At 28.9% G+C, this 13,601-nt stretch overlaps 1 protein-coding gene across 3 annotated transcripts in view; it reads left to right on the forward strand.

Annotated features, from left to right (window-relative positions):
• Positions 1-13,601, forward strand: part of LOC111685908 (E3 ubiquitin-protein ligase MIB2) — an 89,869-nt gene that overhangs the window by 72,304 nt on the left and 3,964 nt on the right. For all 3 annotated transcript variants that reach the window (XM_023448185.2, XM_023448186.2, XM_046949896.1), the window contains exons 6-7: positions 724-909; positions 963-1,158. In XM_023448185.2, coding sequence (XP_023303953.2) covers positions 724-909; positions 963-1,158 — 382 coding nt within the window. The remainder of the gene's footprint in view (positions 1-723; positions 910-962; positions 1,159-13,601) is intronic.

A 13,601-nucleotide genomic window follows, 5' to 3' on the forward strand; every position in this document is an offset into this window, starting at 1 on the left:
ATGGGGGTAGGTAATTGGTATAAATAATAAATAAAATTAAACAAAATATTCTCAACAAAAATTTTTTAATTTGAATACATCTTAACTTTTAATTTTTTTACAAAGAACTAATAAAGATAAAGACATGAAATTTGGGAGTCTGCAACTCCATATTTGTAAATATCACATATATTTTTTTTTCTAAAAAAAACTGACCATAGAAAATAAGGATATAAAAGGATTAAAATTTAAAAGGATATTTTTTTAGTTTTTTTTATTCTAACATTTTAAAACTATTTTATTTGTAAAAATACTGTTATTCTCCTCTTTCAATCGATACCTATATTGACCTACTAGACCAAACCAAATTTAAGCTAAATATAATTATACTTACTCTTCCTCTTAAACTTTAAAGTCCTTTTAAAGGAAGAAACGATCAGAAAATAAAAAACCAAAAATGTAGTTTAACTATATCAAGTATGTAGTTTCCAACGTATAGGATCTTGCTCATGTGTGCAGCAATTTTTCCCAATTTGTTGTACGGTGTAATAAAACAGATATTTATTGTTTCATTTACATAATTTAACGAACAAAAAATTGACCTGATTTGTTTGCCTAATTTTCTGGGTTATAATCTTTCTTTCCTTTAATTTGTGCAGTAGTATTAAAATAAATTAATATTAGTTTTAAAATAAATAAATTAAAAAAAAGAAATTAATTATTTATATATATTTTATTGTACAGGTAAAACTGGACGTGTTATGGAAATACGTGGTTGGGATAATGAGTCATGCAGAAGTGTAGCAAATGTTTCTTGGACTAGTGGTTCTACTAACGTTTATCGATTAGGACATAAAGGAAATATTGACTTGAAATACGTTATACCAACTTCCGGTGGATATTATTATAAAGATCATATGCCAGTTTTAGGTAAGCTTATACAAAATATGAAAACTAATTGTCTATAAAATTTTATATAACAGGCCATCTAGAAGAACAACAACCAGTAGTTCCAACTGTGAAACCAATGTTTTCTGTAGGGGATCGTGTTAAAGTTTGTCTAGAAGTTGATGCTTTAATGAAACTTCAACAGGGTCATGGTGGATGGAATCCTCGTATGGTAGAGCATTTGTCTAAATTAGGCACTGTTCATAGAATTACAGAAAAGGGAGACATTAGGTAAGTACAACATAACGTGTATTTTTTTGTTTTGTTTTCACAAATCTCTGTGCTAAGGTAATTTACACGCATTTGTTACAGAATGTAAATAAAATTTTTAATAAATATTTATTTGAAATAAAAAATTATTTTTTTATTCATGTACATAGTTGATATACAATAATAAAAAATAAAAAAATGTTTTATGTTCCTTAACTATTCTAGAACGCATGATCATTCTGCCGGATCTAAAATTTGATAAACTAACTTTCCATTCTCCCGGTACAATTCAATGAAGAATAATTTTAAATTCTTTAAATTCCATGCAGAAGTAAACATGTGAATGCGTTTTTTGATACAAATACATACGTATAAAATAATTTTATTTTTTTTTTTTCAAATTTTTTAAAAGTTGTTTTGAAACTATGCATTCCATTGAACTAGTAAAAAATTTTAATTAAAAAAAATGTTTTGTAAAACAAACAAACCAAATAATAACGCTACACTTATAGAAACACTTCGCGAATGTTGTGAAAACAATTACGACACTAAACAAGCTTTTTAAATGTAATAAAATAATTATTTTTAAGTTATTTTATGAGAAGAAAAAAAATGCGATTTACACAGTTGGGGGTTGCAAGACTCCTTTGAATGTATGTATGTATATATGTGTGTGTGTATGTATGTATGTATGTATGTATGTATGTATGTATATATATATATATATATATGTATGTATGTATGTATGTATGTATGTATGTATGTATGTATGTATGTATGTATGTATGTATGTATGAATGTATGTATGATATTTTTACAGTAAGTGAAATTCTCAAAGTCCAAGAGGGTGAGGTGAGAAGCCCACTTACTAAATTTTAATTAAAAAAAATGTTTTGTAAAACAAACAAACCAAATAATAACGCTACACTTATAGAAACACTTCGCGAATGTTGTGAACACAATTATGACACTAAACAAGCTTTTTAAATGTAATAAAATAATTATTTTTAAGTTATTTTATGAGAAGAAAAAAAATGCGATTTACACAGTTGGGGGTTGCAAGACTCCTTTGAATGTATGTATGTATGTATGTATGTATGTATGTATGTATGTATGCATGTATGTATGTGTGTATGTATGTATGTATGTATGTATGTATGTATGTATGTATGTATGTATGTATGTATGTATATATGTATGTATGTATATATGTATGTATGTACGTATGTATGTATGAATGTATGTATGATATTTTTACAGTAAGTGAAATTCTCAAAGTCCAAGAAGGTGAGGTGAGACGCCCACTTACTAAATAAAAATTAAGAGTAGTATATATCGGAAAATGACTAGAAAGTTTGATACATATATGAATGCTGGGAAAAATGGGCGAATTAGCAATAATGGGTGTGTGACACCAACGCCTATATTGCCAGCCAATACCAAGAGAGGTAAATTTGGAAAACTGTAACAGCTACAAATTTTGTACCATAAAATTTAATGTCAATATGGAAAATTTTGTGAAATATTAGGCGAATAACCTCATATAAAGTTAGTACCAAAGTTCGTATATCTGGAAAACTATAAAATTTGTAGTGCTTCAATTTCATCCGAGATATTAATGTATTTAAGACATATGATGGATATCTTTTATATTTGATTCCAAATTCACTACATCTTAAGTCATTCTCAGGAAATAATTTGTATGTTCTTTTTTTGTAAGTTATTAGAAAGTGTATTTGACTCAAATAATATTAACATAAACAAATTACACACATTTATCAATCAATTCCAAAATATTTTTTTTTAATTCAAAAAAATTCAGTACAAAAATATACTTTCAATTTAAAAAAAGTAACATCTCGCCTTTTTCACAGAAGGTAAAAAAATTCACTTAGAGATACTATTGAAGTAGTTATAAATGTTATTTTTTGGAAGTATTCGTTTAATTTTTCCTGTGTGGTTGTAGGTACCTCCCGTATAAGTTAAATACAAAAACTCTAATCTAAATCCCACTATAGTGACATTTTGATTTTACATTACTTTTAATGACTATAATGGTAGTGAAACATATTTTAACTACCAATAAAAAAATTAGTATTAGTGAAAAATTTTCCACTGCTACTAACCATTAGTGTAAATTGTTAATCCCACTTCATCAATTCTGCGGCAGGTTTCACTAGAAATAGTTCATATAGAAGCGGTTCTATTAGAATCGTCTTTAAACTGAAATTAATTTCTGATCCAGCGTTTGCTGGTTGGAGAAATGGCAGTGGGATTTCCGTTTAAATGTAAATATAAAAAATTATAAAGAGTTTTGTATGTATGTATTTGTATTGTTTCTAGGTAGCGAACCACACTGTGTATAGATAGTAATATATAAGATTAAAATAAATTATTTTTTTGCGAACAAAATTTTTTTAATATTTTATGTAACATTCTGAGCCATCGTTTGCTAATTGGAGAAATGGGAAAAGGGGTTTCCGCTAAAATGTAAATATAAAAAATTGTAAAGAGTTTTGTATCTGCCTGTTCCACTAAATGCGATCGAAGAAGTATTTTCTAGCTTTATAGAGGAACAGTCAGTATGTATTTGTATTGTTTCTAGGTAGCGAACCACACTGGGTATAGCTAGTAATATATAAGATTAAAGTGAATTATTTTCTTGCCAACAAAATTATTTTAAATATTTTATGTATCAAAATGCTGTAACATTTTTGGTTCAGATAAAACTTTATATATTTTTTAAGCTATTTGGACTCAAGGAAATCTTGTATCATTGTTATTCCCTTCCCCTTGCTTTCCTTACAAGGGGAAGGGAATTATTTTCAAAAGAAATATGTTTATATATTATTCCATCGCAATTTCGGCCCTATTGGATTTACGATGCTTTTAAATGTGAGGGTTCACTGTTGTCAGATTTTTTCAGCACTTAACAAAATAATATAGTTATTGACAATTTCCCAAGTCATTTATACAAAAATCATGCATTGTTTGATCTTTGTTTTGCAAAACTAATGTTAATCAAAATATCTACACAAAAAAGAGTAAACTAATATTTTTTGTTATTTGTCGCTCGATATTAATATTTTATACCTTTTTGGAAAAATAATTTTCTTAAGAAGAGAACAACAACAATTATAATATTAATATCTTAATATTTACCCAATTTTACACTTTTCAGTCGATTTTTGGCACGTTCCCGTTATCCGGTTTGGCTAAAATTTTACATCAGTTAGTTTTATACCCCATTTACACATACACGAGATCTAGTAGATTTCATTTAAAATCGTTTTGCATTTACACCTATTCTTCTTCACATTTAGATAGATTTCATATTTTATAATATTTCTCGAAAAGTGTGTGATATAACAAACTAGATGGAAAAATGGGATATTTATTAAAATTTTATTTATAATAATATATTAGATATTTAAATATAACATTACCTTATATTTTAGATTAACTTTTCATTCATGTTATTCATTAGAATCTAGTAACGAAGTCGATTTCGTTTTGTATGGGTAATCTAGTTAAAATCAACTATATTTGACTCGAAATCTCATAAGTACTTGATTTTATGTATGTGTAAATGGGGTATTAGACACTTTTGAACAAAATAAAACCATCATAGTTTCCACGAAAAATTTACTTTTATTATACCCTTCACCTTCGTGAGAGCCTTGTCCAAATATGTTCAGACTTTACTCTGTTCATATCAGACTTGCCACAGCGTGTCACTGTGAGTAAGAACAATGGGTACGGCTTATTGATTGATCGTGCTTCGGTCCACCGGTTACGTCTCTAGGTGCTGTTGCCGAATCAATAGAGCCATAGTAGTGTGGTTGTCTTTCAACGTGACTACTTTGGCAAGAGATTAGATAGCTCGAGTACTCCAGCAAAGTACTTGCGCATGGACCGGTCATAACCAATGTGCAAAAATTGCCACCTGAGTCTTCATTGAAGACAAAGGGGCGATGGTAGACCGTTCTCAAGTCTACCCTGTGGATGAAAAAGACCACCGTGGGATAAGGCCGACACGGCAGGTGCTCACGTTAAAACTCTCGACAGTCTGTCCCAGGGACGAAGCCTATTGCAAATGGTTAAGATCGATCCATCATTTCACTCAGCCCCCATAACTTAACCCCCGAATTTTGAAAATAATTCAGTGAAATTTGTTACATGATGGTATCTCAGGGATGAAACCTATTGAAACCCATTTGCATATTTCACTGCATGTACTTTAGAGCAACTTGCAAAAATAAAAAAATATTGTATAACCAACATATGTATTTAAGTAAATATGCTATGTATGTATTCTGGATAACGCAAGGATGAGTGCTAGGAGAAATATAGTACTGATATTGCCTATTCTTACTGAAGAAAATACCATTAACAGAAAGATCATTAACATCCGTGTAAATATTTTGGGTAATAAATTGGCGAACTACCATTGCGGCGAACTAGGCATTGCGCCTTCTATATGAATAAAATATATACAAAAACTGGAAACTAATACATGAACTAAATAGTCACTATAAAGGCTCAGCTTTATGTTTCTCAGTGCTAAGTTAAAATAAAAAAAACTTTACTTTCCTTAATTTTGATCATAGTTTTGTTAAATTTTAGTGTGTTTTAATATACTAAAAACCAACACTTTTTAATACACTAACAAGATCATTTAATGCCGAATCATTCTTGCTCTTAAAGTTCAGAAAAATAAAAATCAGTAAATATAATTATCTCATTGAGATCAGTTGTGAAATACATTGTGAAATATAGATTATTTAAAACTTTAGCATATAAAAACCATACGTTTTATATATGAAGGGCTTATTGCAGTAACTCGGTATGCCACAAAAATAAAATTTTGAGTAAATCAAAATTAAAGTTTAAAAAAATTCTTATAAAATAGGAATTTTTAAATTTGTACTTTAAACGCGCTGAATAATCATCTAAGGTCCATTGCTATCGGATGCCAATAGATGGACATCATAAATAAAGTGGAAACCACTGTTTTAGCAAAAAATTATGGCTTATCAAGTTACTGCCTAAAAATAATTGAATATTTTTTATTTTCAAAAACCAAGTTCTAGTACATTTTCAAAGTGGCTTATCATGTTCTTGCTTCAAAAAAATATATAAATTTTATTTTCAATATGAAATTTATATTTCGGTATATTTTTAGTTACTTTATATATGAGAATAAATTTGGCTAAATACAGCTTAATTATTCTATAGCAAAAACAGGTCCTGTAGTATGATTTGGTATAGGCAAAAAATATTGTAAATATAATGACTTTGCACTTAATATTCAGATTAAAATTTGTGATAAACTTGCACATGAATTTTAGAAATTTCCATTGCTTGAAAAAGGTTTTTGTAAATGTCTTTAGTAATTTAGCAGGGTTCAGAAAAATTCTTTTATGAACACATAAATTTAAACATTTATGATAAAAACACGAGTGTACTTTTAAAATTTTTTGTTGTATGCTCATTTTTGCAAATGAATAGCTAAGGATTGTTTTCTTTTTAAGCATTCTTAAATGTAAACATTTATTTTTTTTATTTTGGTACATATTCCTGTATATGAATTTTGAGAAGTAAAAAATGTAAAATGTATAAATTTGAGAGGCCTTCTCATCACTCTCATTAAAGTATATACTCATTAATGTTGTTTTTTGTTTTTTCTAATATGTGTTCGGACTTTTTGTAGTTTGTTTCTTATTTTCATATGTGCGTTGTTTGGTTTATTTGCTACTTTACAAAAATGAAAAAAAAAAAAACAAAAAATGTTTTTTCATTTTTTGTTTGTTTTTTTTTTTTTTCATTTTTTCACAAACAAAAGATGTTTCATCATTTTTTTGCATTCAATACGTATGTATGTGGAAAAATATTTTGATTTTTAGTTGTTAGGCACAACTTGTGTCTATGTTTTTGTCATAACGGTTTACTTTAATGATGTTTTGTGTTGTTTTTCATTTTTTTTTTCATTTCAAATACCTATATTTAAGTTAATTGTACTGCTTTATTTGTTTTATAACGATTAATGAAAAATTGTGTACCTAAATATACAGTGTCTTACATAAGTATTGGAATTTAGGTATATTATGAAAAGAAACCAAATTTATTAATATTTTGTGTTCAAAATAAATAAATTAAATTCTTTTATTATCTAGACAGTCCTTAGGTTTCATATCACACATTTTAAAACTTGAAAAATTGACATTTACTTAAATTAGTTTAGATCCTTGGCCAAATATATGTATATCCTTTCGGTTGATAGGTATAACCCCTTAAAACCATTTTAAGCAAAAAAAAAACATTCGATTCGAATTTTTGTGTTTTGTATAATATTTTGAAAAGTGAAATACAGGAAAAATTCGAATACCTGCTTTTGTGATTTAAATAAATGTAATTTTTCCAAATTTTAAAGAGTGTGATATTAAACCTTAGGACACTCTAGACAATACAACAAATTTTATTATTAATTTTACCAAAAAAAGTGTTATTAAATTATGTTTCTTTTCAATGTACACCTAAATTCGAATACTTATGTGAGACCCTGTTCATACATATGTATATACATATGCACATTAGAGTGCTCCAAGCTTGTATGAAGGAAAAACATTTTGTCCATCCCCCTTCTAGAATTGTTATTTGGGTTGTAAAACTATGTCATCGAGAAATTAGGCAGATAGGATAATTTTAAAATAATTTTTATTAAAACAAAATAAATTTTATATACATTCATATTTATTCATTGATAGAAGCAAAATCATTTGGTATTATGTTATCTGTAATATCAATATTTGAAAAATTTAGGAGCTCATAGTTAAGTTTGGTATAAGTATATTTTGGAAAGTTTTGATCTTAGTTTTGTTAATATTGTAGACAACGCACTAAATAAACGCTCCACAGAAACCTGAGTAGATGGTACTGCCAGTACGGTCTCTGCAATTTGTATCTAAAAAGGTAGTTTATTATTTTTTTTAATTAAAACAACATATATACCCTGTAGGATTTTGTGAGTTAACTAAAAATCAAGTTAACTTTTTGCTAACTTATTATGACTAGCTTCAAAAATGATCGAGGGAATGAACAAACATTTTAATAAAATTTTAAATAAAAAATAAAATAGAAACTTATAACAAATTTGTCAAACAATTTGTATTGAAAAAATTAAAAATCAAATAAATAAATACATTCCTATTTCGGTGCGGATCAACATATTTTTGTTTGCACAACAAAACATTCTCGTTTACCCTACTCTAATTTATTTGGAAGTATCTTTCTGTGTATTCTTTTCACTTAAAATAAAGTAAACAAACAAAATTTTGGCAAGAAAAAAAGAAAAATAAGCACGACAAGTACCGGACAAAAAACCAGAAATAAACATACGTATATTCATATATACATATATATGTAAGAATGTAGGTATGTTGGCAAGAGCATAATATATTTTTAAGCTCTGTGATAGAGAACAAGAGAATGTTTTTTTGTTTTCCCTTCATACTTATCCAACGCATCATAAAAAACACAAAATTGTTGTTTAACCAGTCTTTGCACATATTCTTATTTCATTCTTTCATGCAAAAACACGAACACTCTCAATCTCGACATTTTACATTTATTTATCAACAGAACTATAAACAAATTTTACATTTCATTTTAGAATGCTAGTGCAAAATAAAACTTTATGCTCTTTCAGTTGTGAGATTTTTACAAAAATTTTATTTCTCAAAAATGTCCATGTGCATGAAAAAAAGTTTTTCTTATTATCCCAATATTGTGCGAAAATAAAAAACATCAAAAATAGTATCATGCAACAATGAATAAAGCAAACTTTTTTTGTTTGTTTTTGTACACGAATGGAAGATAACAAAACAAAATAATTTTTCGTTTTTCATGTGCGTGAATGTTAAGTGAATGAATATTTGGAACCCTGTAATTTAGTATGATTTTATATTATGCATATAGTTTAAACTTTATATACGATTTTTTCGCAATATGAAATTTAATTTATAAACAAAATAAAATAATTATAAATGAAATTATTTTTCTGCAGTAACATGGTAAGCCACTTTAAAATCAAAAAGCTCATAAAATCAAATTGTGATGGTGGGTGGCTTACCGAGTTACTGCAATAAGCCCTTCATATAACTAACTAATACCAGGTGTGCTTCGCCACCCCAGTCGAAATTAAATACATAATCAAAGAAAAATTTTATTTAGTTGGGGCTTTAAGCTCTCCAGATGAAGGTACGCCCTTTTTTCTTCAAAATGTTCAAATGAATATAAAAGTAATTAATGCAATATTTGAAGAATCTATTAGAATCGTCGTAATTTTTAAGATAATTGGATTAAATTTGGCACACACGCTTTTTTGGTCCAAGGACGAAGCCTATTGAAAATAGAACTTTCAATGACACTACCGATTTTTGTAATGATATAGTCCCCATACAAACTCCCCTTCAGAAAAAAAACTTGAAGTTCAAAATTCTCTTATAAACACTAATAACACGTTTAACTTCTACATAAATAACTTGGAAGTAGACGTGAATTTCTCTACCAACATTTATAAGTATAGGACCATATTTTCCACTACTTCCCTATGAGCCCTCTTGTAAAAATTTCTTTTTTTCAAAAATAGGTTTAAATATTTCGGAATAAAGTTAAAAAACAAATCAAATGCTTTATTTTTTTAAATAATCCCAATTTTTAACATATTGACTGGTGTAGGTTACCAAAAGGCCGGCCGTGTTTTACTATACATTCATACTTGTTCTTTTAAAGTTTTCTATAATATTGAACCTAGAAACATTAAAATAAGTATGTAGAGCCCGGATAAAGTGAGAACCTGCAAAAGGAAAATTTCTGGTACTCTTTTTTCAAAAGGTAAATTTTGAAATTTCTAGAATATTAAATTAAATTATTAGACGACAAGACATAAAAGGGGAGTTTTTGGTACTTTTTTGTTTGAACCTAGAAATATGAAATTAGGTATGTAGAATCCGAATTAAACGAGAACAGATAAAATTGGACTTTTTTGTACTTTTTCGTTTTTCAAAATGTACTCTATAATATTGAACACAGAAACATGAAATTAAGTATGTAGAGTAGCTTTTTGTCGAAATAAGAGTATATTAAACATAATTATGAACGTAAAAGCCTTATATGGGGGCTAGATAATAATGGACCGATATTAACCATTTTTAATAGGCTTCGCCCCTGGGGCAATAGAAGATCATGTACCAAATTTCATTGAATTATCTCCAAAAACCTGTAGTTTTATTTAACATCAGTTCCACAAAAAAATTCGCTAATTGCTACATTTGAAGTAGTAATAAATGTTGTTCATTTGAACTTATGAATTCTGGAACTCATTGAAAAAACTAAAAATCATAAAATTAATTAACTTAATTTCTTTATATAGAAAAGGATTTCACATGAAAAGAAATAATTTCTAATATTTGTGAAAAAACTTAACTTTTCTATAAAAAAAATTACATATTTAATTTAAAAAAGTGGAAATTTATAATTTTGTTTCTTAAAGGAAGAAAAGTATTGTATTAAAAAAATATTATTAAAAAAACACGCAGTTTCCTTTTATTCTATTAACAAAATAATTTGAATCATCCGTTTATTAAGCGGCTAACCTTTTGGACTTACTTCTATATTCCTCAATTAGATTTCCCTATATCTTAAAAATAGATATCAATGTGTATCGTTTAAAGGATGTACATCAAAAACCATGTACAAAAAACCTTGAGCAGAATACCTGAAGCGCCGAGTTAAACAATACGTGAACAATGTTACTCTGAGATAATTAAAAGATTGTATAAAGTATGTGGTTGCAAATCACATGATGGAAGTGTTATTGAATGGTGAAAAGGTTGTAATGGAATTGGACTCAGGCGCCCCGTGTGGAATAATAAGTGAAGCCACACTGAAGACAGTATTAGGTAATTTATATATACAGCCTACGGGCAGAAAGTTTACAAGCTACACCGGACATAAGATAAATGGCATCGGTCGGGTGTATACGTCGTTGATGGTGATTACGATTCACTGTTTGGTAGAAGTGGACTTAACAGTTCGTTAATGAGATAGATTTTAGAAGGTTGTTTTCTTCATCGGAACCAGTTAGTACATTGAAAATGCATGCACCACATCTAACGCCAAACGAAATTCAGTGGTAACAAGATGTGCTTGTTAATTTTGACGATATTTTTAGTAGTTCTGCTGGTATGAAGGACATGCCACCGATCAAACTACATTTGAAACAAGATGCGAAGCCGAGATCCCAATAGCCTTGAGGGACACATACGCATAAGAATTAGGGTAAAATTTTCATAATGGGCATCGACAATTCATGTTGTTGCCAAGAAAGACGTCAGGATCAGAATAACAGGTAATTATAAACCTACTTTGAAACCCCGTAAAGCAAAGCTTTTTGTCATTTGGACATAACTGGTGCTTATTCATATTTACAACTTGATGACGATATGTAACACGCCCTAACACTGAATACCCCAACACACGGTTTAATTCGACCAACTAGAGCAGTCTACGGCGCAGCAAATATACCGGCAATATAGCAGCGAACGATGGAATCTGTGCTACAAGGCATTCGCAACGTCTGCAATTTTTTCGACGGTATATTGATTTATGCTGCAAATTTTAAGGAATTATTGAATACATTGGATACAATATTAAATCGTTTACAGGAAAAAGGGTTAAAGTTAAACCGATCAAAATGTGTATTTGCAGCACCGGCCGTCGATTTTTTGGGCATAAGATTGACAGCAGCGGAAATAAGCATGTGTAAGCAGTAAGGGACGCTGCCCGACTCACAACTCATGAGGAGTTACAGCTGTTTTTGGGAAAAACCATTTACTATGGGTCTTTCATACCTAATTTATCCACACGCAACAGGAGATTAGAGGATATACTTCTGAAGAAAGAATTCATTTGGAACGCAGAAGCAGAAAGAGCATATGCGGATATGAAAAACGAGTTAATATCATCTAGAGTTTTAATGGCTTATTACCCCGAACTTCCACTAATTCTCGCCACGGACGCCAGCCAAATAAGGTTGGGTGCTGTCCTGTCCCATCGACTTCAAGATGGTCGTGAAAAACCAATTGCATACGCCAATCTGACATTGAGTACCACGGAAAGGAAGTATTCGCAAATCGATAAGGAAGCCCTTACCATTGTGTGGGTAGTTAGAAATTTTTAATGTGTTTGTATGCCCGGCATCTTAACCTTATAACCGACCACTGACACAAATTTTGGTAAAACAATTTGATCAACTACCGACGAGCTCTGTTCAGATTTCTTCGGAAAGTAGAAAATATGACAAACTTGGAGAAATCTGGATCCTGGATAGCGGCAAATCACTCCAATCTTATGGTTATAAGTCACCTCAAATCAACTATAGAATAGCCGGAAATTGTTTGACATTTAAACATAGAGTCGTTATACCGGAAAAGCTTCGCAAAAAAATTCCACAGGATCTGCACTCTGCACATTTGGACATCGTCAAAATGAAGGGGATAGCGAGGTCGTTTGTAAATTGGTCTGGTATCGACAAGGAAAATAACAAATTTTGAAAAATTTTACTTAGTTGTTTCACTGTACATACATATAATTACTTGTCAAGTGACCAGAGTAAAAAGAGCGCTCAAATTGATTTCTATTTCGAGAGATATTAAATCGAGCGAAATAAATTGTTTATTTTATTATGAATATTTATTTTTTCTCCTGTGTTTAAAATAAATATCACGAGAAATATGTATATATTAAAGAGGACCTTTATAATATTGTTCATAAAATAAATTAATAAAACAAACATTTTCTTCGCACAAACTTGTACATTATGGTGGACCACGTTGTAATAGAAATACCTCTAAAACGAAAATAAAAAAAAAAACAATGAAAATGTGTCTTCGTTCTTAAAGAGAACGAACGTAATTGGTTTACGTTTTTGTGACATAAAAATAAATTTTCATGTAAGTGGCAACAAAAGACCTTTATTTTTCCATATGAACCTGGATGCAATTTGCATAACAAACCTTTAAAATTCTTAACAAACTGCATACAATTTTAATGTTGTTTTTCAATAAATATTTGTTCATAATTGTATGTTTCTTTTATTAAAGTTATTTTATTATTTAGGGTTAAAACCAAACACCTTCTTACTACATAAAAAAATATTGAAAATTTCATAAATGAAATATGTAAGCGATAATGTTTTGTTACGATAGAAAAACTAAATGAAATGATATATTTTTTCTAGTATTCAGTTGAAAAAAACTCAATTTTAGATTAAGGCAGCGATTTGTTTATTATATATAATTATGGATGTGAAGTTAAATTTCGAAATTTATTATCCGAGACAAAAACCATCAACATTAACAGAATTATGTTTAAATGCTAACAGAGCACTGTTAGGGTGTTTA

The sequence above is a fragment of the Lucilia cuprina genome, chromosome 2, assembly GCF_022045245.1.
Source record: "Lucilia cuprina isolate Lc7/37 chromosome 2, ASM2204524v1, whole genome shotgun sequence".
Taxonomy (NCBI): domain Eukaryota; kingdom Metazoa; phylum Arthropoda; class Insecta; order Diptera; family Calliphoridae; genus Lucilia; species Lucilia cuprina.